The 25,321-nt window shown below is 39.6% G+C and overlaps 1 protein-coding gene and 1 long non-coding RNA gene across 7 annotated transcripts in view; one reads left to right on the top strand and one right to left on the bottom strand.

The window, feature by feature from the left end:
• The window catches only part of LOC104871145, a 19,932-nt gene extending 9,666 nt beyond the window's left edge, over window positions 1-10,266 (bottom strand). For both annotated transcript variants that reach the window (XR_004515729.1, XR_782763.3), the window contains exon 1: window positions 10,192-10,266. This is a non-coding gene — a long non-coding RNA (uncharacterized LOC104871145). The remainder of the gene's footprint in view (window positions 1-10,191) is intronic.
• The window catches only part of Wdfy2 (WD repeat and FYVE domain containing 2), a 160,552-nt gene that overhangs the window by 126,848 nt on the left and 8,383 nt on the right, over window positions 1-25,321 (top strand). For all 5 annotated transcript variants that reach the window (XM_010636954.3, XM_010636949.3, XM_010636952.3 and 2 more), the window contains 4 exons: window positions 6,836-6,962; window positions 18,144-18,249; window positions 22,725-22,826; window positions 23,651-23,781. In XM_010636954.3, coding sequence (XP_010635256.1) covers window positions 6,836-6,962; window positions 18,144-18,249; window positions 22,725-22,826; window positions 23,651-23,781 — 466 coding nt within the window. The remainder of the gene's footprint in view (window positions 1-6,835; window positions 6,963-18,143; window positions 18,250-22,724; window positions 22,827-23,650; window positions 23,782-25,321) is intronic.

Here is a 25,321-nt window from a genome sequence, read left to right as displayed (position 1 = left end):
GAGAGAGAGAGAGAGAGAGAGAGAGCGCTAGATCAGCAAATGGACCAGATAGTTCCTGGGTTTGATTTAGGCAGAAGTTGCTCTCTGCTTGCCCCTTTACTCTTTAGGAGTCCTCTGAGTTCTGTGCTGTTGCCTGCAGGTCAGAAGGGCTAAGCAGCTGACACTATTTTGTCAGCCAGGATGTAGTTAAGAGGTCTCACGTTTTGCAGGCTTGTTCTAATATTATCTTGGTGGTGGGTCTTATCTTTTTCAAAGAGTTTAAAGCATTTTCATCACAAAATATCTTTGAGGCAGATAAGACATGGCTCAGGAAGACCACTAGCACAAAGGCAGATGAAACAGTGAGAGTCTTGTATTTAACTTATTACCATTCCTGGAAAGTATTATCTACCCATGTAGAATTTGGCTGCAGCTCACCTTATTCATTTAAAGAGTCAGCAAGTACACCAAAAGATTCCATGATGATTCAGACATATTGTTGAGTTTTTCCTGTGTAGTAGGCCCCATTCTGGTCTGTGAGTCCCAAACCTAGTCACACAATACTGGGAAAGGAGTTTTTGTAAAGACTAAACAAAGATCCTAAAATAAACCCATGTCCATTAAAGAGTGATCTTGGGGGTCTTGTCAATCCAGATCCAAATGCAGACACAGACAATCCTTGGTATGTGTATAGAGCTGTCACTCTCCTACAGAGGGCCATCCCAAAATGTGGGTTAATGATGGAATCAGCCTAATAGTCACTCCTGGAGGCCAAAAAACATTTTCTAATCTATAGGGATTTAGGAAATTAAGTTTTATGTTCTTATGCTCCCTCTACTGGTTTTCTTTCTGGAGCTAGATGCCATATCTCCTGGCTCTTTTCTATTTTGGAGAAATTAGAATGTATTTGTACCAAAAGCCATAAACTGATTTGAATGAAATGGAAAAGATCTTATTTGATCATTGGACATTAACAGCATCAATAAAATATTTTTTAAATTTCAAATAATTTTTTATGAACATGAATATATTGGAAACAGGAGGGCTGAAATATAAATCTGCCAAAGCATACTAATCAATGAAAAATTAAACACAGGTTTGTCCATTATCTATTAGAATTATCAAAAGGAACAGCATTAAACAAAAATAAATTACACAAACCAATAAATTTCAGTGCACATATACAAGTACACATAGTTAAATTAAGAACCTTGGGCCAGGGATTTAGCTCAGTGGTTCCGCTGCCTGCCTTGCAAGTGCAAGGTCCCAAGTTCAGTCCCTGGTACTACTACTACTTCTACTACTACTACTAATAATAATAATAAATAAAGAACCTTAATATTTGTTTACAATGGAGACTTGTACACAGATCAAGTTAATATACAGAGCAAGTCAGCAGATGCAGTTAACCGTCACTTCAGTCAAGTAATCAAACATGATACCCTTACTCAGCTTCCAGTCCAGCATGGAGTACACATGGTGCCAATAATTACAGACGTCACTCAAATAGCAAGCGCTGTAAAGCCCTTAATGCCACATCCAGGCCACTTAGGTGTAGATAACAAGAGGACCTCTCCTCTGCTTCCCAAAGAGGAAATAGTATTTAAAGAGAAAAAAGGGTAGTCTAGCACATTCAGGTTTACATAAAACCTTGATGTCACTTCAACCTAGAGCAAACTGTAATGACCAAAATGGTAAAAAGTTAAATTGTTTATTCAAGAGACTCCCAAGTCTGAGCACAGAGTTAGGCTGTCCTGTATCCACGTTAGCCTGTCCCTGCCTTATCCTTGAGGCTGTGATGCCAAACTCTTTGCAGCTGACCCTGTCAAGCTCTAGTAAAGGTAAAACCAGCAGCTTTCAACCCTGGCTTTACAACAATCAATGCAGTCTTTCGCTTTTGCAAAAAGTTTCGCTTTTGTTGTAAAAGTCTCAAATTTTTTTCACTAAACATTTTGGCAGCATATATTAAATTTCTAAAAATGTTTATACACTTTGATCCAGTTCCACATCTGCAACCCTCTTCTTCTGATGAAAATGAGCTAGGCACTATGATGTACTCCTATATTCCCAGCTACTCTGGAAGCTGAAGCGGGAGGATCACTTGATTCCAGTTTCATACCAACCTAGGCAGCACAGCAAGACCCGTATCTCTTATTTAAAAAAAAAAAAAAAAACTTTTGGTGAATTTTTTTATTCTGATAAACTATACAAAATGTAAATTTTAACAGTTTTTATTTATATAATTCCATGGTTTCAAGTATATTAACAGTGTGGTACAGCCATCGTCACTCTCCATTTCCAAAACTTTTTCATCATCTGAAACAGAGGTTCCGTAACCATTAAAAAATGATTAATAGTCTCTATTTTGAAAAATCATTTTATTTTAAAACTATCTTGTAGGTAGTATTGTGGGGGTCAAAAGCAGGGAGAAACACGAAATGAAACATTGAAGGAGAGTAGAAAAATGAAGAATTTAAATGAAGTGAAATGTTATGGGAGAAATTATGTTTATCATTGAAAATACCATGAACACTAGAAAACCACAGCTAGGGTACCCCTGGCCCTGCCTTCCATGTGGGTTGAGACGCAAGGCCCACATGGATGCCCTATGGGGAATGCAGGCTCTCAGAAGCCAGTTGGCTTTCCTAGCTGCCACATATGTGGAGGAGAAAAGACTGCTGAAGCCCAGTCTGCTGGGAGATGCTAAAGTCCGTCCAGAAATGAGGCAGCTTTCATCCCGGCTCTCCTCCGTGATTCATAATGCTGCCTTCCAACCAGCCCCACCCCCAAGGCTCTCTTGTTCATTATTCCCCCATTCCTCTCTGTCTCACTAGAGGTCATTTGAGTAAGCACTTTTTGAGCAGCCCTTGTGTAGCAGGCACTATATGTTGTGCTCAGATACAGAGATATAGACCCCAAAGTCAACTGTGGAAACAAACTTAAGATCCAGAAAAGCTCAATGTGGAGGATCAGCGTGAGGCTGGAGCCTCACATAAGATGGAGGCCATAGTGGATAACTTGCTGGAAAAGAAGGCAGCCGAGCTGCTCCTAAAGAAGAGAGAAAAAAATGACTTGAATGTTAAAGTGTAGGACAGGCACCCCAGGTAGAGGGAGGAGCTACATGCCCCAGAGGAAAAGGCTCCATCAGATGTATATGTATGCTCTTGTTCTCAAAAATAATCCCATCATAACAGGGCATGATGAGACCCTGAGGTTAGAGGGTCACCATGAATTCTGTCTCAAAACAAAACCAAAAAAGTTTCATAACTCAGTCACTATGAGTCTGAGTCTTATTTGATTATATCCACAGAGCCCAGCACAGTGTCTATGACATAGAAAGTTCTCCGTATATGCTTGTTGAGCTGATTCAGTATGGATGATAGTTTCCAATTTATAACCCAGCCCTCAGTAGGCCTCATAATTAGGGCAGTTCAGAAATCCTTAAGTAAGACTCACAATGTGCCAGAGACAGGTACCTTTACATTCCCGACCACCAATACAGCGCCATGTCTACAAAGGCTGCATAGTGAGGCACAGTATTTCCATACTGATTTTGACAGGATGAAAAGCCCCTGCAATTAAGTCCAAAGAATATAGAACAAGAATAATATATTCTTCTTGGAATGTGATTTTTTCAGTAATATAAAAAATAAGTATTTCTGACATTCATAAGCATTTGTAGGTTCTGTGCTCACTTATTACTGTTCTCTATATACAAGGAGTTTGACTTAAAAGAACAGTACCATAGAAGAAATTTTGTCACAGTGTTTTGTACCCATACCACGAGAGTAATGGCAATAACCAGTATCTGTAAAGTACAGTACAGTTTACAGAGTAGTCCTATGTGATTAATCTAATTCTCACCACAGCCTTACAAAGTAAGTAATGGTTAGTTTGATGTTATTAAAAATAGTGGTTGCCGTAGTCATAGTACCAGTATTACCATCATCCCTATTATATAGTTAAGGATACTTAATTATATAAATGATTTGTAAGGAATCTGTAAATTCAAATTCCCGAAGAGAAATATGATTTTAAATTCTGATACTGTGCCCTAATTATATCTGATATTCAGAATAAAAATCTAAAGTGGACATTTCTCAAAAGACAGTATAGAAATGGCCCACAAGTATATGAAGAAAAAAATGCTCAACCTCACTAGTTTGGGAAATGTAAATGAAAACCACAATGAGATGTCACCTCTCTCTAGTTAAAATAGCTCTTTTTTTCCAGCTTTAATTGAGTTTATTGGTACATTTTAGGGATACAGTACAGTTACATTCATTATTGGGATCTTGTACCTCTACATAACAGGTCTTGGTTCTCATTTTTTTCCCCTTGTGAAGCTTTTATTTTTTTAAAAAAGAGCTGAGAATTTAGCTCAGCAGCATCATACTTTCCTTGCAAGTGCGAGGTCCTGAGTTTGATACTGGTACAAAAATAAAAATAAATAAAATAAAATTTTTAAAAAGAAAAGAAAAGGATAGGGCTGGGCATTTAGCTCAGTGGCGCCATGCCTGCCTTGCAAGTTCAAGGTCCTGAGTTCAGTCCCCAGTACCCCCCCCCAAAAAAGGATGACAGATATAAGCAAGGCCATGGAGGTAAACCCTTGCACCCTGTTGGTGGGAATGTTGGCATAGCCATTGTGGAAAACAATATGTTTTTTTGGGGGGGTTGTTTTGTTTTGGTTTGGCTTGGGGTTTTTTTGGTACTGGGGATTGGATTCGGGTCCTTGTGCTTGCGAGGCAGGCATGGGAACTACTGAGCCAAATCCCCAGCCCTATAAAATTGTGTTTTTGTTTTTGTTTTTTGTTTTTTTATGGAAAACAATATGGAGGTTCCTCAGAAATTTTTTTAAATAGAATCATCGTATGATCCAGCAATTCTACTCCTGGGTTTATATCCAAAACAAATGAAGTCAGTATGTTGAAGCAATAACTGCACTCCCATGTTTATTGTAGCACTATTTACAGTAACTAAGAAATGGAAACAATGTAAGTATCAAATAGCCAATGAATGGATAAGAAAATCTGGTATATATACAATGGAATATAGTTCTATTACTAAAAGGAATGAAATTTGTGGGCAACATGGGTGACTTGTAGGACATTATGTTAATTGAAATAAGTCAGACCCAGAAAGAAGTACCATATGATCTCACTCATCTGAGATCTAAAAATGCTGATCTCTAGAAGTTAAGGTGAGAACAGTGGTTATCAGAGACTGGGAGGGTAGGGGTTTGGGTGGGAGAGATTGGTTAGTGGGTACAAAGTTACAACTAGAAAGGAGAATAAGTACTGGCTTTCTGTTGCACTGTAGGATGACTATATTTTGTTTATTGGTTGGTCGGTTGGTTTTGATTCTTTAAGACAAAGTCTTGCTATGTAGTTCAGGCTGGCCTTGAACTTGCAGCAATCCTCCTGCCTCAGCCTCCCAAGTGCTGGGATTTCAGGTGTGCACACCACAGAGGTGTGCGCCTCTGTAGGGTGACTGGTAAACAGCGTGATACTGTATATCTCTAAATAACTAGAAGAGAGGATTTTGAATATTCCCACAAGAGATGATAAATGTTTTGAGGACATAAATATGCTAACTACTGTTGTTTGATCATTGCACAATGTATGCTTGTGACGAATCATATCCTTGTACCCCAGAAATACAGAGTCCACCAAAAAAGTGTATACACAATTCAGGAAAAGAGAAACGTGTATAAATACTTTAGTACTAAATTTACTGAGACTTCATTAGTTTAATACAATCTATCTTTGGCCTCTATAATTACAAGAGGTGCCCAAAGTAGTGGCCATTAGCTTCTAGACATTAGTGTGGTGAACTGCTACTTGGGTGACCTTGGTCATTGAGATTGCTTGACGTGCATTTTTAATTTCTTCTGTGAGGGCCAGCAGTTGTGTTAGTTACTTCGTACTCTTCTCTTGTTGCTGAGACAAAATACCCAACACCCAGAGTTGGAGGGGAAGAGTTTATTTGGTTTACAGTTCTTAGAGGTTTCAATTCATAATCGCTAACTCCAAAGCAGGGTGGATGGCACACAGGCATCACAGAGGAGAAGCAACATGGTGCCCACATAGTAGCAAAGGAACAAGAGGGCCTTCACCACATCTTTCTGCCTCTTTTATCCCATCCAGACTACCAGGGTTAGGGCAGTGCTAAGCCACTCATTCACATGCAATGGTTTAGTAATCACACACCCTTAATCCCAGCATAACACATTCCAGATATAACTACTTCTGACCAAATGAGGCTTTGGGGAGACATCCAGACCTAAACCATAACAGCAGCGTAGTGGGTTTTCTGTGATATGTGACATACTCTGGGGTCCCCCATATGAGGATAACACCATCTGTTGAAAAAACATGTACTATTTTTCTGTTCCTAAAGTGCATATACCTTTTTTTGGTGAACTCTGTACTATGATTATATATGCAAAAAAAATAGAAAATCAAATTAAGCACATTTAAACTCCATTTTCGTCTGTTATTGTTAGGTGAGAGGTAGGCTGCAGTTAAGAAAATATGGTTAATATTTCCAAATAGTACAATGTTTTCCATTCTTCCTGGAATAGTGTCTATCCTTTGAATTCTTTTTTCATTTCCCTATGATCTTTTTTATAGTAATTGATTTTATGACACCTGTAAATTTAGGGCAAAATGCATAAAAGGTGGGAGTTTTTACTCTTAAAGCCAGTTTTTCCCTTTGGGGACTCACTTATTTTTCTAACACAGTTACTGTGTTCCAGAACGTACACTGGTACAAGTGCACAGTCCTTTCCATTCCCATTCTCTTGTTGAGTGATGTTGCTGCTTCATGACTGATGTCTGGCTGTGTCTGTCCTCAGGTGGGGTGACCGCCCTGTGTTGGGACCCAGTCCAGCGAGTGTTGTTCTCAGGCAGTTCTGACCACTCTGTCATCATGTGGGACATCGGTGGGAGGAAAGGAACGGCTATCGAACTCCAAGGACACAAGTAAGGTTGCTGGTGCTTTTAGCAAATCTCTGAAAAAAGAGCTAAAAGGGGAGGCAAAAGAGTGGGTCCAGTCTGTGGCAGGACCTTTGCATGGTGAGGAACACAGCAGGAGCACAGTAACAGCCACCTTGGTTTGTGTCTATAGGAAAATGTGTCTGTATGTTTATGCCCTGTTCTGCTCCACAGAGGACTTGAGATTTCTAACAAAAAATATGAAATAATGGCAGCAAATAAATAAAGGGCAAAATTAGAATCAGGGAGAACATCAGAATAAAAATTTGAGAGAAAAAAGAACTGAAACATGCGTGCCAGAAAGGCCTACAAAATTTCTACAATTGAATGTGGCTTTAAGCTTCCTGGCAGCCCTAGGATGAGGAGAGAGATAATATCCTTGCATGGTACATTTTGTACTTCACTGAGTACTTACTGAGGACTCACTTTGATTCTTAGCAGGCTCTTGTTTTGTAGAGGGTGGACTTGAAAGGGCTGAGAGGAAAGCAGAGAAAGCCTGAGGTTTCCTTGGAGCAGTTCTCAAACTTTGCTTGTGCAAAGAATCAGTGAGGAATTTGTTAAAAAGTAGATTCCAGACTAAGATTCTGGTTGCTGGTCTGGAGCTGTGGGAACCTACGCTGTGACTGCTGACCTTCAGACCACGCTCAGAGTGCCCTCACCATCTGCTGCCACTGTCCCTGGAAGAAAAGCTTGATCTTTTTGCAGAAGAGAATGTTAGATCTGTTTTACAAGTCCAGAGCTAACCTGGGTTGTATTTTACTTGTGAAAGTTCTAAAATGAGACTACAAATGACGCCAGACAGCTATTAATAATTGTCAGTAATATTCCCATCTAGGAAATCATTTTAAGCAGCATTAACTTTCTAGTAGATCTGCCAAAAACCACTAATTTCCACATATTCTCCTAAGTGGTTAAAGATACATTTTTGGCATTATTGGTTAAAAACTAAGTTTAAGAGGGCCCATGCACAAATAATTACTGTAGTGAGCTTACTGTTAGAGAAGTATTTAGCCCTTCTCTCTCTGTCCTCAGAGAACACACGCATTGTCTAGGGTCTGTCTTGGCACCAGGGGCTGCCCAGACTTCATTGGCTAATTAGAGGAATTGTTCCCTCCTGTTTATCTCCATGACAAAGGGACATGCATCGAGGCCATTTAGAAGAAGTGTGTGTCATCAGTGTAGAGGAAAAGAGAAGACAAAACACAGTTCTGTTTAATAGCACTCAGTGATTATCTAATCTGCCAGATAATTCCTGCCAGCTCAGCCTCTCAGAGAAATAAAATGCAGGTTTTGAATGAATACCAGTAATATTTGTTAGCTCCTAACTAGTTTTATTTTTAGTGGTTAATAAAGTCTCTGAGAATTCTTACTAGATTTCATCCACAAGATAAGCTACAGCAGGGTTTAACCTTAGCATTACTTTGTGGGAGACGCCCTTGCCCCACATGTAAGATATGGCTCTAGGCAATACTCTTAAGTGAAGTAAGTAGGACACATGTGTAAATACCAAAGAGTTTCTCTATTGTGAGAAACTGAAAGTGTAAATAAGGACTAAAAGGTATAATAGTTTGAAATAAGAAGAAAAGCTGCAAAGGGGAAGGGAAAATGGGAGGGGTAGGGGAGAAGAAAGATGGGAATGGAATTAACATAGAAAAAGAAAAAATGGAAACAATGTCTTTGTAGATAGAGAGGAGTGGAGGGATTGAAGGGAGGGCAGGGGAATGGGGAAAAACTAAGAACCAAGACAGATTATGTAAAGGTGCAGATTTCCAATGGAATGTCACAACATTGTATACCTTAAATGTACCAATGCAGTTAATTAATTTTAAGAAAAGATGTGGTTCTGGGAAACTTAAACCTACAGTTTATAACAAAAGAAGCAGCTGGGGCTCGGGTATAGCTCAGTAGTAGGATACTTGCCTAGCATACGTGGGGCCCTATATTTGAAACCCAGCACCAAAAAAAAACACACACACACATACACAAAAAAAAAAGAGAGAGAAGTTTCAATGTTTAGATATATTTTCTCAGTCCCAGGAAACTTAAATAGGTCTTCCAGTTTCTAAAAAGTGCAGATTTGACCTTCTAGAAAATGAAATAGCCCCATCAGATCACCCCTTAGGCCCTATGTTGGTCGGTGAGCACACTGGTGGGAACAGGTGCCGCTGGACATCACTGCTCAAACAGGAGTATGGCAGCAGGCTTTTGCTGACATTCACTCACTTCAAGCTTAGTAGTAAATACAGGGACCTCTCTGGGGGCTCCTTGTCAGCAGTTCACAGCCCAAGAGGGGTTGCTCTGGTGTCACAGGTAGGGGAGCAAAGTCTCTCTTATCATTTGGGGTCACTCTTTTAGAGGGAGTCTGACTGCCAAGATGAGGATTGGAGCAATTTGGGCTGCTGAAGAACCAGGATAGGATTCACAGAGAAGGCAGAAGGGGCAGCAAGGAGCTGGCAGGAAAGAAGTCTAGGACCTCTTACACAGCAGCCATTCCTTCACCGTGAAATGGGCCTCTGAGATGATGTTCAGTGCTTTTTGTATTTAAATAGCACCTAATATTGTGTCCAAAAGTAATTTCAAAAACCTACAGACACGTAAGTTTAATCTTACAATCACTCTATTAAAGAGAGGGTTCAGATACCATTTTAGATAAGATTCCAGCTGGTACCATAATGCTCCCCAGTTTGGATAAAGAGTTTCTGTCCCTTCCGCACGACTGGCACTGCATGAGCCTCTGTGGGTGTGAAAGTGAATGTTGACCAACACATGGTCCCTGCTTTGGCCACTAATGTTTTCTGTTTCTTTCTGACTTGAGACCAAATCTGCTGTCCCTTGCTCTCCTACAATTCCTAGTTTTCCTCCCTTCCCCCCAGGGAAGTGTCAGAATTCCCAATCAGGGAATTAACTGCTGAGCTTGGGAACTGAGAGAAGCAGACACGATGGGGTGGGGGTTCCATTGGCATGGAAACATCCAACCATAATGTTGTAGGCCATTTCTTATATTCTGTTTCCAGTTCTGCAGCTTCTTGCTGTCCTTTCGCAGCAGAAAATACATCTTTATGGTTACAATCATGTGCTACATAAAGATGTTTCAACTGGGATAAACTACATGTATGATTGTTGTCTCTTAAGATTATAAAGGAGCTGAAAACTTCTGGTGGCATATTTTTACTGCACCTTTTTTGTGTATAGATGTGATTAAACACTAAATACTTACCTTTGTGTTACAAGTGTCTGCAGTATTCAGTACGATGGACAGACAGGTTTGTAGCCCAGGAGCAGTAGGCTGTAGCCAGATAGTCTAATGTGTAGTAAGCTCCACTGCTCTGGTTGGCAGGAAAACACTTCATGGTGTTCACACAATTACAGAGTTACCTAGCACTCAGTTCTCAGAACATACTCCATTATTAAGCAAGAACTGCAGTTGATGTGATGTATAAAAATTCCATCACAGCAGAGAAAAGTTTAGGACTGAAGAGTGATTGATGACAGTGAAAATTTCCAAGTCCAAGGGAAGAAGAAAGCTAAGTAAGTATATTTTCTGCATTTGAGCCATTTTAGTGTTTTCCTCCCCTGTTGCAAGTGAAATGTGATTGTGTGTCATGATAATTCCATGGGAGGAAAGCAAAGAAAAGGTTTCAGGAGCCAACCATTAGTTGGATTGATATTATAGAAACAAAACCTGGATGTGTGTTGTTCCCTATCCACCTCATCGTATCTAATAATGGCACTTTTTTATTCTTACATATTCTACCATTTTGGATAAGACTTTTAGATAAACTCTTCCATAGAGCTTCTCATTTTATGAGCAACTTAATGAACATAGTGTGCGTGCGTGTGTGTGTGTGTGTGTGTGTGTGTGTGTACTAGGGATTGAACCCAGGGCCCTCACACTAAGCTATATCCACACTGTTATTATTAGTAGTCTTATTTTTAAATTTTTAGGCAGAGTCTCACTAAGTAAGTTATCCAGGCTAAGATCAAACATGGGATCTTCCTGCCTCAGCCTTCCAGAATGTTGAGATTATAGGTATACAACAACACTCCTGGTGCACTAGTAAACTTTGATCCAGCTATACCATCCTTCGTGTATACCCAAGAGGAATTACAGTTACTATAGGAACACCTGCAAAACCATGTTTACTGTGGCAAAATCTATAATAGCCAAGATATAGAACCAGCCTAGTGCCCACAACAAGTAAATAAATTAAGAAAATGTGGTATAGGTATATATATACAGTGGAGTATCATTCAGCCATTAAGAGGAATAAATTTTTGTCATTTGTAGAAAATGGTTGTATCTGGAGATCATCATGTTGAGCAAAATAAGCCAAACTCAGAAATATCACATGTTGTTCTTAATATGTGGAATCTAAAAAAGATGGCAAGAAAGTAGAAGGGAGACTATTATTAGACAAGAGGAAGGGAATAAGGGGGAGGGTAATGGGAGTGGATATGTTCAAATATTATACTCACTAAAATCCAATAGTTTGTAAAATTAATAGGCATTAATGAAAGGAAAAAATCTAAAATAACAAAAGGTTGCCATTAATAGGTTTGCTGCTATTTTTCATGACATTGACCAAACCAATTTATAGTGGTCCTAAATTAACAACTTTTACTTTATAAATAAAACTGTACTCCACTTTTTAAATAAATACATAAAGCCGTGATAAAGATCTTTGTTGTCCCCTGTGATGGGACTCTCCACCAAGACTAGAATCAGCAAGTTGCCTGGGGCTTGGATATGGCCACATCTCTTGGCACTTAGGGTCTGTGTATTTCCTTCCTCTTTCCAAAAGTCTAGCTCTTGGTTTCTCTTTTACTTTTCTTACCATGAGTAAGACTTTTGCTATGAGCATCCTCAAAGCTTTTGGTAAAGAAATGGGCTATTGGTAAATAAGTATGCCCTGGGGAGATTAGTGCTTATGTCCTTGTACCAAGTAAATTGATTTGAAGTAATGAAAGGAGCAAGAATGTTGCATTCCACTTCTGGTTTTGGGACAGGGAGTGACACATTTCTGTCCTTGCAAATCTCTGGGATTTAGAAGTGTTTCCTACTAAAGTGTTGAGGAAATAAAAGTGATGTATTTTATTTCTAACTATTTAGCTAGCAACAATTTAATAATAGATTAAAATATTAGATATTAGAGTTTTCATAGAGGGTAAAATCTTGTGTACTGTACAGTGTAGTGCATTCCCTTAGTGTAATGTGGTGTATTTCCTGTTCAGTGTATTCCCTTCGTGTATGTAATAATTCCCTTAGTGTATGATTGTGTAGAGTATTTCCTTAGTGTACAGCCTTTGAGCCAACACTTCTACTAACAGCCATGTAGCCTGAGGCCCGGCAGTTCATGTTTCTAAGCATCATTTTCCTCATCCCAAAAATAAGGACAATATTGGAAAGGAAGTCCCATACAAGATTATCAGAAAATATCCGTAATGTGAGCCCAGCGTGGTGGCATATGCCTATAATGCCAGCACTGGAGATGAGGCATTGAGGGTCACAAATTTGAGCTTCACCTGAGCAACTTAGTAACACCCTATCTCAAAAAAAAATAAAAAAGTTTGGCGGGGCTGGGGATTTAGCTCAGTGGTTTCGCTGCCTGCCTTGCGAGCACAAGGTCCTGAGTTCGATACCTGGTACCAAAAAAAAATTAATTAAAAAATAAAATAAAAAAGGTCTAAGGATGTAGCTCAGAGCAAAGGACCTTGATCCAATCCCCAGTACCATCACCAAAACAAAAGAGATACATGGTGGTACATCAGTTCATGAACTCATTTCTCTCCACGATTCTGGTCACAAACTGATCTGGACAAGAACCAATTCAAATTTCCCCATAAGGTCAGCATTGGATCTAAAAGCCTAATAGATGGCCATCATTAAAATTATTCTTAATAAAAACTGTAAGTCAAAAGCCATACTTTCAGGTATGATTACTGTTCCTCCCTATAGCATGTCTTAAGGAAATACTGCCATAGAGTATCTAATCTCTCTATTCATAATCCAGTCAACAAACATTTACTTAGCTCCAGCTATGAGCTAGGCTTTGTATTAGGCACCTAGGACACAAAATGATTTATAAAAGTGGGGGGCTCTGTGTTTACAAAGCTTGCTGAAAGTAGAAAAGTAGTAAAGTTGAGACAGTTTGTACATTATACTGGAAAAAGAGGCCTTAGCAAGGGCATGAAGAAAGGCACTCTTGATTTAGATTTCAGGAAATGAAAAGATTTAGAATTAGAAGGTTCTCAGGATTAGAAGGTTTCTGAAAGTAAAATAGCATGAGCTAAAATGCAGCAGGTTCACGAGATAGATGCAAGAGAACAAAGGGGCAATGCCTAATCTGAACTTGGCCCCTGCAGAATGTTGCCGATGCTTAGCAGTTGCCTCTGGGTTCTCATGCAAACTGGCAGCAATCCAATGATCTTTGGGTAGGCTCATCCCATGTGGGGTCCCTTGGGTATGGGATTATCACCTAGGTATTTGGGTGTGTGTGTTGCTCACAAGCCTTCTCTGGTTTTGGAGGTTAGAAGATTTAGGAATATTGGAAAGTGAGATCTCTGGTAGCAAATGCATGACTAATTAGATTTTCCCTAAATTACCTAGACTTCCATCACAGATTGAAAGATGTTGTATGCTGAAATCCCCCAACTCTTGGGGAATGGAAAGGACTTGAAGTGACCTGTGGGCACATGTAAGCCTATGTCTGAGAACTGGATTCCATAAAGAGGATAAAGCCTTTTCTGCATTCTCCTATGAGCATCAGACACAGAATGCCCATGGGTGTGTGGCCTGTGCAGTTATACAAGTCCCCATTCTTAGAAGGATCCCACATTAGATTTAATGTTCTGCCATTACCAGCTTCTAATGCATAATAAATTTTTAACAGAGGGTCCTGTCTTCCTCAAATTATACAGCTAGGTCCAATCAGACATATGTTGCTCTAGGACTGGTAAGAAAGGAAATGAGGCCATTCCACTAAGTATAATATTTATAGATGGCAGATCCTGGTTGTTTGAAGAGTGGAATTTTTGTGCACTCTTCAGAGCATTTGCCGTGCAGTGTGAAGTACGTGGAGCACACTAATCCATGAAATAATAACCAGTTATGAAATGTTGTCTAGTATAAATGCTACAGTGATGTCAGATGAGACATAAATGCTAGAAGTTTCTTTTCATTCTGTGAACCCAGGGACATTCCTTTAGCTAGTTTTTAACTGGCAGGTGGCTACATTTTTAATCCTTTCATCAAGAAGTCCCTGTCCAGCTTTATTATAAAGCTCAGAATCCAGCATGCATCCCTGTGTTAGAATATTAACATTCCTGTAGTCCCATAAATTATGTATTTGTTGCTGAATGTTGCTATCAGCTACAAAGCATTTCCTTCTGTAGCTTATTTTGGTTTGACAAGATCATTGATGTGTATCAGAATGCCTTAACAAATGAAATGTAGTTCAAATCTGAAAGATACGATCCTGTTCAACAAGGTAGACTTTCCTTCTAATTCTTGAATGTCAGAATGGTGGTACTCCATACTTTAAAAAGTATAAAATAACAACCAGGAGAGATAGTGAGAAAATAACTGACTTTTTAAAAATGTGAATACCTGTCAAAGGTTTTATATTAGTCATGAATTAATAAGCCAACCAGTAAGACTGTGCATCCAGTCCAAAGGTAAATGCAAAGAGAAGACACATGCACAGGCAGTGGACAGTGCTCAGGTGAATTAGTGAGAAGATATACAGCTCGCTTCTTTGGCTGAGGTGGAGCCTGGGGAGAGCTATGTTTTTACTGCGTAAGATTTACTTGTAGTAATGTCAGTCTTCCATAACAGTTACAAAATAGCACAGTTAAAGGTACTGAATGGTCCAGACCTCTGTAGAATCAGATAACCTGCAAAGGTGTGCTAGACAACACCTAATATTTCATTGAAAAGATAGCGAGTTACCCAGTAATACCTTTTTACCTATTTCAAGTCTTTCACGGTCTACCTGGCAGTTCTTCTCCCTTTGATCATGATAACCACAAAGTCTTGAACACAAAAAGAGGCTGGTCTCAGTAAGGTTTGGCCTAACTGTATTGATGCAGTAGGAGTATTTATCAACCCTTTAAAGCCTTCTTGGATTTGCTTTATATAGTTAGAACCACACAGTATTCAATAACCATTAACACCCACAAAATTTAACTTCTTCCTGGGAGTTGTTGTGATGAATCTTGGATTGAACTTTTCAGAACCTCTGTTAGTAGCTTTTCCAAGGCTAAAAGACCAAACCTGAGAAATTCTTTACCATTCTTTACCTAGAGTACTTAAAACCTTAGATAAATTCCTGGGAGTTTCCAGCATTACCAGGCTCTTGGCAAGGTGCGTTCCTTAAGGCTAGGACCGTGAAAACCGTATACTGAGATGGTTTGGGGGAAAGGCTTCCTAGGCCTTGGCTCAGTGAGTTTTTAACACAGGGAGTCATTTCTAATTCAGTTCTCAAATATGACACTCCAGTTGTACATTTGGTTTTCCCAGCTCTGTCTTGTGCATACATTCTCAGCCTGTGCAGGTAATTCTATTGCTGTGACAATTAAAGGAATATTCAGTCACTTTTAAATGCTGGACAGTCAGTGAGACTTCAGTATCATTTTCAAACATTTTGACTTAGATTATAAAAGCAGAACTTACTAAATTGTGGGCTAAAGATAGCTTAAAAAGTAAGGAAAGAGCCATCCTCATATATCCAGCAAATAGAACATTGAAACAATATCAACAGTATTCTAGGCAAATATCCACGATAAAATTTCCCTCCTCCATCCACTCAGTCATACGAATGAACTGTAATTCATTCTTATTCTATGGTTCTTGGTTTAGCAGTCCATGTTCATAAAGCCATCTGCATCCAAACTGAAAAGAAACCAGAAATCCTGGCTCCAACCCAACGGCACAGCAATGTCTGCTTAATGGACCGATCCCTACTTTTTGAAGTATCAGTATTTTTAAATACCTGGTACATGCAGGCCTTTCCACAAAACTCGGAGACTCTTATTTATTGAAGTCATAGACCCTGGCCTATGCTTACAACAGAGCCTTCAGGCAAGTATCAGAATAATACAAAAGTTACCTGTAGATTATAGAAACTTAGGGGCTTAATGGTTAATATGTTACTCTAAACAATATCAGAATGAGGGAGAGTACAGTTGTCTATTGGGATATCTTCCGTAGCTATTTCCTAAGAGTTTAGAGGACTATGATCCCTATAGCTAAAAATATATCATAGATAATGAGGCATTTGGGGAAGCAAGCCATCAAGACTGAGGGAACTTTGCCAAAATTGTAATGCTTTTTATAGCCTTTTTTAGTCTCAGATACTATAAACCGAAGCAAATAAAATTCATTTTCTAAGTGGTGTCCTTCATTTTTCCCTTTCATATTCTGCAACAAATTGACACTTTAGGATTGCCTTTAGTTTAGATGCAGATGGCTTTATGAACGCGGAATCCTAAACCAAGAACCAACAGAATAAGAATGATTTACAGTTCATTGGTATGACTGAGTGAATGGAAGAGGGAAGTTTTATCATGGATATTTGCCTGGAATATTGTCTTGTTTTGTTGCTTTTGCGGAACTGGGGATCGAACTCATGACATTGTGCTTGCCAGGCAGGTGCTGGCGCCACTGAGCTAAACTTCTGTCTCTGCCTGGAATATTGTTGATGTTTCAGTGTTCTATTTGCTGAATATATGAGAATGGCCTTTTCCTTATTTTTTAGCATCTGTATTATCTCAAAAGTATACAATAGACTTTTCCATAGGCTACTTGACGAGTGATGCCACAATAAATGCAGAAAGACATGAGTATCTGTCTCCTGTTAAACCACACAGTAAAAAGATTTCATTAAACAATTACTTTTTTCTTAACAAAAGTTTTTCTTTTGGAAAATATATTTTTCACAAAACACATATATTAAAATGGGATTAATTAATATTTTCATTTGAATCGATATGTTTAAAATTTGTTTAATTTAAAATACAGTAAATGTTGGTAGTTGTCATTCATTTAAACCAAAGCTCTTTGGTGTCCTCAAATAAGTTTTAAGAGTATAAAGGGATCCTGAAATCAAAAAATTTGAGAAGCAGCAAGTTAAGATCAAATTACCCTCAAACTTACTTTTTCTTTCGGAAACAAAAGTACATGCACACTTGTATTTCTTTTTTATTATTGCACCTGGCATAGTCTTGACTCCTCATTTTAATTGTAATAATTACCACAGTAACTTATTTCAGAGAAATTGGGAGGAGGGAAGATACAGACAGTTCAGCACTGTCTTGTCATGTGCAGGCAATTTAGCAGGCCAGCAAAGTTCATGCATGTGCAACCAGTATTTCCACTGTGATATGCATTATTTTTACATCAGCAGTCTAGATATCAAAGAACTTTTCTCCTTCCCAGCAGTCACAAAATTCTTCATCTATTTGGACTTAAACCAATATACAAACAAAAATGACGAAGAAGCCAGATACCCTGCTTTCTACAGATCTCTATAATCTATTGCTAGTGAGCACCAAACTGTTAGCCATAAAACTGAATTCTCCACCATTCTGACCAGTGGGAGAAGAGGAAATAACTTGTCAGCCATGCACAAACTAGAAAGAAAAATAAAGCACTAGAAGAGAGGAAATAAAAACTAGACAAATCAAGAGTCAGTGAAGTTCCAGTCCATCACTGCTTTGGATTCATTTTGGGAGCCAAGGAAAGGCTTCCCCAGGCTTCAGCACCCATGAGTCTCACACCTCGGGAGCACAGCCACCTTCTCTATCACCTGAACCCAGTGGACATAGATCTCTTAGATGATAATGCTTTCAAATGTAAAATTATGACTTGAAAAAATATACAATGAATGCATACCATGGATTTCAATTAATTAAAAAGAGGGATAACCAGTAAGATATAATAACCAATTTAGCAGTCAGCTTTTTTCTTTCTGTGTTGGTTATTGACAAAGATTGCCTCTTTCGAGGGCTGCACTTAAACTAATCTGACCATTAGTATGTTGGAGATCCTTTTGGGTTTCTGAGGTCTACCCTTGGTGCCCAGAGTGAATGTGCTCATTTTGGTCACCTTTACTGGGATTTCAACCATTAGGCCTATTATTTACTTTCCTGAACCCTTGTTTCCTTTCACAGTGATAAAGTCCAGGCCCTCTCCTATGCACAGCATACGCGGCAGCTCATCTCCTGCGGTGGTGATGGTGGCATTGTTGTCTGGAACATGGATGTACAGAGGCAGGAGGTAAGTGTCCCTAGGCTGGGCTGAGCCCTGCAGTTCTGGCTTCATCTTCCCTCTTGCTTATCTCTTATTTCTTTGATAATCAAACCATGAAATAAGACACATTATTTTAGAATATCAAAACTTACAATATGAAGTGAGTTCCCTTTTTCCCCCTTTAAGACATTGGCATCTAACATTAATGTAATTTCATGAGAATTTTGACTGAGGCTGAGCTGTTTGCACTTTGAGTCTGTTAAACCATTCGAAGCAAAACTACAGTTGAGAAAAAGGAACCATCTATTTTCCAGTGATAGTCCTTTATTATAAAATGCCCCATGAAAACAAGAAACTCAAGCTTTATGCTATAGAGGGTAAGAGTGGCTACAAAGTAAGAAACTTTAATTTGGTATTAATAAGAATAGTAAGTATTAATAGAACTACTAGAAATAATTTTTGCACTATTTAATGACTCATGTTCTAAGTACCCATCTTTTTTCAGCACAACTAAAATTTTATCACAACGCTCTCTTTTAGTGAACTTTACTTTTAATCCTTGAGCATCTGAATAACTACTATGTTTACTAAAAAGCCCCTTTGGCAAGTACTTTAAAGTTAACCATTTTCTCATTACCCTAGAACTATTCTGGGTAGACTTTTCCTTTAACAGTCTACATTCTTTCAGTTTATTTCTTGCAAGATGTAAGAATTAGATATAAAAAAGAACATTTTTACCAGACAAAAGCTATTTCCCAAATTATTTCCATGCCCTTACCCCAGTCAAAACAATATTTGCTATTACCCACCATGTAATGCCTTTCAAATTCCAGTAATTAAATGCTTAAGAAGATTAAAGCTTTATTTGTTCAAACCATAAATCCACAGGAGCTCTATTAGTAACTAATTAAAATGATCATTACTGTGAGGAAGTGGGGACTTGTAGAATATTGCTTTTCAAAGGTACAGTTGGCACCATCTATACAAAGCCAAGGGATGTTACAATGAGTGCTGGTCACACTAGCCATGCTCCCCTGGGACCACAGATTGTATCCCAATTTGGGCTCAGCCTGGTAGCCTGCTTTAAGTTAAGGACAGTCATACCTTTTCTGACTTGGCTTCTTTCCAGGCCAAGCTGAGGGAGAGAACAGCCAGGATCTTTTCCCTCCAAACAAGTATCCTCTCCCCTTTATGCACAGAGGATGACAGCATGATCTCTAGAGTTGAAAGCAGGTGGTGATGGGTGATCCTTTGAATCCTCTTGCTTAAATTATGCTCCCTGACATGAAGATATAGGGGCACTTAGTATGTGGTGATTTTCAAGTCTTGGTGAGTAAGTCAGTGTTCTGAATAAGCAGTGGAAATGCATCCACATGTCTTTTGCAAGTATCATGTTTTATAAAGCTAAATCTCCTGTGATGGTTTCTGTGCCTCACTGACTGGAAATCTTCCTGGTTATGGCAGGCCTGTGCAGTGCTCTTCTGGAAGGCCTGAGATAAAGCACTGTCCAGCCTGATGCACAGAGACTTTCAGAAAACATGGGAGTGCTATTTAGTGCTATAAATGAGGAATCATGTTAGATATAAGATGGAACATGCATGCTGGGTATTAGTGGGAGAATTATTGTTTGGCTAAGGTTCTCGAGGAAGGGTTTGTGGAAGGTCCAGTGGGGCCTGGATGTGCTCTGAGCAAGAGCTTCATGGGCTTTGGAGGCCAGGAAGGATTAAGAGTGAGGACAAGATCCACATGGTACATTAGTGCTCCTGAGCAGTTTAGCGGTACTCAGGGATGAGAGGATGGTAGACAAGACAGTTGGAGACAGATGACAGGAGACCTTGAGAGTGGCTAGATGCAGATGGGGTTGACATCCCATACAGTAGAGGTCCCCAGCCCCTGGGCCATGGATCAGCACTGCTCTGAGGCCCATTAGGAGTCAAGCCCCACAGCAGGAGGTGAGTGGCAGGCAAGCCAGCAAAGCTTGATCTAGATATCAGCAGCTCCCTGTTTTCATTACCATATGAGCTCTTCCTCCAGTCAAATCAGCAGTTCCCACAGGAGCACAAACCCTACTGTGAACTGCATGCACATGGGGCTCTAAGTTGCTTGCTCCTTTAAAGCATCCGGAAACCATCCCCTTACCCTCACCCATACCACCCCCACCCCATGGAGAAATTGTCTTCCACAAAGCTGGTCCCTGGTAGAAACTGGGGACTGCTGCTGTACAGCCTGTGTTTGTCTATGCCATTAATAAAATCCATTTATTCAAACATCACTTTTATTTTATTATTTTTATGTTTGGGATTTTTTTTTTTTTTTTGAGACAGGGTCTCATTATGGAATTCAAGCTGGCTTTGAACTTACTGTGTAGTTCAGGTTGGCCTCAAACTTGTGGCAGTCCTCCTGCCTCACCCTCTCAAGTGTTGGGTATATAGGTGTGCACCACCACACCTGGCTTTCAAATATCATTTTTTTCTCCTTTCCTGGTCCTTCTTCCCAAATCCCTTGTCACAGATGCCAATGTACCCACTGATGTATTTGATATGTGTGTAAACAAAGGTGTGTGGTGTGTATGTGTATGTGTGTGTCAATGTTTACATAAATGATACTGTACTACTACAAGCCTGTTTTCTTTCCAGCTTTTCCCCTGGGTCCCTTTTTGAGCTCTTACCATCCTGCTGCGTGTATCTTGGGGTACTTCTGCATAAGATCCCATAATATATAGCAGTGCCATTTCACCTCTGTTCCCCAAGCAAAAGGCACATAGATCACCAGAAACTCTTTGGTGCCACACAAACACAGCTTGTGCCCTCATAGACCTGTCATGAGATCAGTACAGGTATATTCTTGATTCTTCTAAGTAACCAAATGGCTGTGCTCATTTATACTTCTAGTGGTAGACATGGAGTTTCCTGTCCTGACACCCACATTCTCCCCAAGTTATTATTACTCCATTTCTGGTTTTGACCTTCTGGAGACAGGGGTAAAATAGCATCTTGTTTTACTTGCATTCTCTGCTCAATGGTAAATTTGAGCTTTTATATATCTTGAGCTTTTTTGCCTTCCCTATCTATGAATTACATGTTCATATCTCTTGTATCTTCTTGTCAATTTTTCAGATGTTTCTTGTCATTTTCTTATTGTTTTTCAGGGGTTCTTTTTTAATTATATAGACTTGGTAAAGATCTTCTAACCTGTTCATCTTGTGCCTTATGTACTACTTCCTAACTGGGAGTTTTCTCATTCATTGTATATTGAACATTTTCCATGCCTTTAAATATTTGCCCTTGCTACATGATTTGAATGCTAATAAGGTTATATTGGGGAAATTGTTTCTTTTTGTGTGTGTGAGAGACAGGGTCTCACTATGTAATTTAGGCTGGCCTCAAACTCATTATGTAGGCCCAGGATGGCCTCGAACTCATGGCAGTACTCCTGTCTCAGTCTCTCAAGTGCTGGGAATGCTGGGATTACAGGCATGTACCACCATCCTGGTGGGGAAATTTTTTCTTAAATAAACATTATACCCCCTCAGTTTTCCAAGGAGCATAATAATATGTTTTTTATTATGTAAAGTAAGTTGCTAATTATTTTTTCACTAGAAGTTCTTAATTAGCCCAAATTTGATTACAAACTAATTGTACAGTCAAACATGGAACTCTGGAAGTAAATGCAGTCACCATATGCATAATCAGTATAGGTTTACTAAACAATAACTTTTCACAGAACCCTACATCTGACATAGCTTAGGTTACTCGTGACAGGACTGGGAAATAGTGAACAAAACCAAAATATTATGTGAACCATGAACCATGAAGCAGAGCCGCAAACCCTGTGGGGCCCTGCCATGAGTGAATTGTGGCCTGCTAGCTTCCTCAAGTAGTATGGTCAGCTTATACCACTCTGAATACAGCAGCTTCATGTGTGATGTGCACCTAGATATCACTGTATAGTCAGAGCAAATGGAATTACATCCAGTCTGGGAATATGAGATCCAGTCCTAAACCTTCCCCATGGTTGCCAAGGGTGCAGTATAGGCCCAGCCAAAACCTCTAGCCTCACCCCTCATTCCCCACATGCCCTCCACCCAGCCTAAGCTGCTTTCATCACCCTTTCCTTTGCCTCTTCCTGTCTGTCTTGGGTCTCAGCTGACTTACCTTTTCCCAGAGAATGCCAATGTCGGTCAGATCCCCCTCTCTACCTTTGCTGTAGCACTCTGTGCCTCTCCTTAGGCTTTTGCATGCTGAGACCTACTGAATAATTATTCATCTTTTCATGACCAGTCTTCACTGATAAATTGTAAGCTCTATAACATATTTACCACCACATCCCATCGGTAGGGCCTGACTCACAAACTTTGAGTTTGAGTAAATATTTTTTGAATGATTGACTAAGAAACTACCCCTCTGTTATGGATAAATTCATCCTAATTCCAGAAGTTTCATCATTGTCAGGTGTTCCTTTGTCCACAGTGTTTCTCACTGTTATGTGCTTTATTTGATAAGACCCCTGAATGGTTGGACAGTGACTCCTGCCAAAAGTGTGATCAGCCTTTCTTCTGGAACTTCAAGCAAATGTGGGACAGTAAGAAAATTGGCCTAAGACAGGTGGGTGATTTGGATATTTCATCAAATGTAATTGTGTGGAAATGACTTTACTTGGTAATCTCTGAAAAAATAGCACACCTGCATGGGAGTTGTGGAGGGGTTATTATCCTGGAGTCATCCTGTGACTGTACATTAATACCCCCTTTTTCCATTGTAGCTCATTCCTATTAGATTCAATTTCTGTAGTAGTTTGTTCCCGGTAAATAATTGAGGGATACAATTTTAGAATTCTAATGACATCTATTGAAATGTGCCTTAAAATTAAGAGGCATCATGCTTAGCTCACACTGGTTCCAAACCATGAAATCATATAAGTGGTATTTATTTCTCCTTAATAATTTTATTTTCCTTTCTTCTGATTTGATTTTAGTTATCTACATCTGCTTATAGTATATCACTTCCAGTCTGATCCCATGGTTTAGCTTGGTCTTTTCCAAGGAAATCAAAAGGTCACCTAGGTTGAACATAGCTGAAGTTATAGGCAATGGGTTGAACCAGGTTTCTTCCACGATCTCTTAATCCAGCAGAATAATCTCTGGAGATGGCACTTCCTCAGTACACCTAGCTTTAAGACCACCTGGCCACTGGGTTCTCTGTAGTCACAGTGATGGTCATGGGAAAGAATGGAGGGTAGGGTAGGCTGGAAATGTGGAATGCACCATCATTATGGACACACAAGACCCAAAAAGAGAAGGCACCTGGTGTGCTCCTGTGCAGTTTCAGGGGCAGTTTTGCCTTGCAGCCTCACCTTGAGTGATCACAGTTGAGTGCGCCAGGAGGTCATGCACAGCCATGGCAGCCTCTGTTTTCTCTCCCTGCTCCAGCACCATTGCCGCAAGTGTGGGAAGGCCGTCTGCGGCAAGTGCAGCTCCAAGCGTTCTTCCATCCCCTTGATGGGCTTCGAATTTGAAGTGAGGGTCTGTGACAGCTGTCATGAGGCCATCACAGATGAAGAGTAAGTTCCTGCTGCCTGCAGGACTCTTCCTGGTTACAGAGGGAGCGTGTGTGTGGGTGTGTGTGTATGTGTGTGTGTGTTTGGTGTTGGGTATTGCATGTAGGGCCTTCGCACTGAGATTCATCCCCAGTCCTTTTTCATTTTTGCTTTTGAGACAGTCTTGCTAAGGCACTAAAATGTGCAAGTGGTGCTCAAACTTTGCATCTTCCTGCCTCATCTTCCCAAAGTGATGGGATCCACCACCATGCCCATCTCATTTCTATGTTGTTTTTAATTCCTGAGGTATATTCATTTAAAGTACAGTGATACCTCAGTTCGTGATCTTAATTCTTTCTATCATTCTGATCACAAACCAAACTGGATGAGAACTGAATCAAATTTTCCCATAAGGTCAGTGTTGAACACTGAACCATTGAATTTGATTTGGTTCTTATCAGACTGAATTTAGGACCAGAATCATGGAAAGAATCAAGTTCATGAGCAAAGGTACCACTGTAGATGCTTTCTGAGCAAACCCTTCTGTTGCTCATTTACTGAGAATTGCCCAGGAGTGTGGCGGCCTAGGACTCAGTTTGTAGCCCAGACTGGTGTCTTTACAGGATTTGAATCAGACCCCAGCCAGCCTCCAAAAGGTTTCGGTTTTCAGGAGGAGCTAAACTGCATTACCTAAGAGGCAGATATTCTCAGTTGCCCACTACTCCACTGGTTTCTTATCAGTCCTTCTAGGACCTTAGATGTGCTATGAAAGGAGGTGAGAATCTACATTTTCTCTTTAAACTTGGCTAACTAAAAACTGTCCCACGATGCAAACAGAATGCTCTGAACAAGTTTCCGTTTATTGAGGTACAGGAGGATCAGTCTCGTAGGTAACTTGTCTCCCAGTCCTCCTGGTATAGTCAAATCATTTTAAATATTCTTGTTTACCCCTATCAAATATAAATTGATACCTTATATAAGTAGGCATTTATCTTCATTAAATATTTTCCACTGATTATACATGATGAAATTAGTAAGAATTTTTATTGAATAGACAGCTGCAAGAGACCTTAGGGATAGTCTAGTTTAGTTCTTTAATATATAAAAAGACAGACCATGAACTTGTAGTTTAAGCCTAAACCTTTAATTGTGAATGTGATCATTTTTAGCATACTGAAGATCTATCCTGCAGATTTAGCTATAGAAAAAGGGAAGAAAAAAAATCCCATCTTCTGACATTATTGCAGCAATGAGACCTTGGAACACGATAGGGAATGGCCATCTGCTTTGTGGCCTCCCTGGCCCTTCACTTCTCACGGTGTCTCCCACCTCTGCTTCATAAAGCACTGCTGCTTCTTCTAGAGCACCTAGGCAGTCAGCTGGCCCTCTTACTTTAAAAAAAGAAAAAAGGCATGGGTTAAAAAATACAAAGCGTGATGGGCATATGGGTGCACACTTATAATCCCAGCACTCAGGAAGCTCAGGTAGGATGATTACCACAGGTTCAAGGCCAGCCTAAACTATATAGTGAAACCTTGGCTCAAAAAAAAATTTTTTTTTTTTT

Source organism: Fukomys damarensis, unplaced genomic scaffold, assembly GCF_012274545.1.
Source record: "Fukomys damarensis isolate Sample0158 unplaced genomic scaffold, DMR_v1.0_HiC HiC_scaffold_38, whole genome shotgun sequence".
Lineage (NCBI taxonomy): Eukaryota > Metazoa > Chordata > Mammalia > Rodentia > Bathyergidae > Fukomys > Fukomys damarensis.
This window is presented reverse-complemented; position numbering and strand designations above follow the sequence as displayed.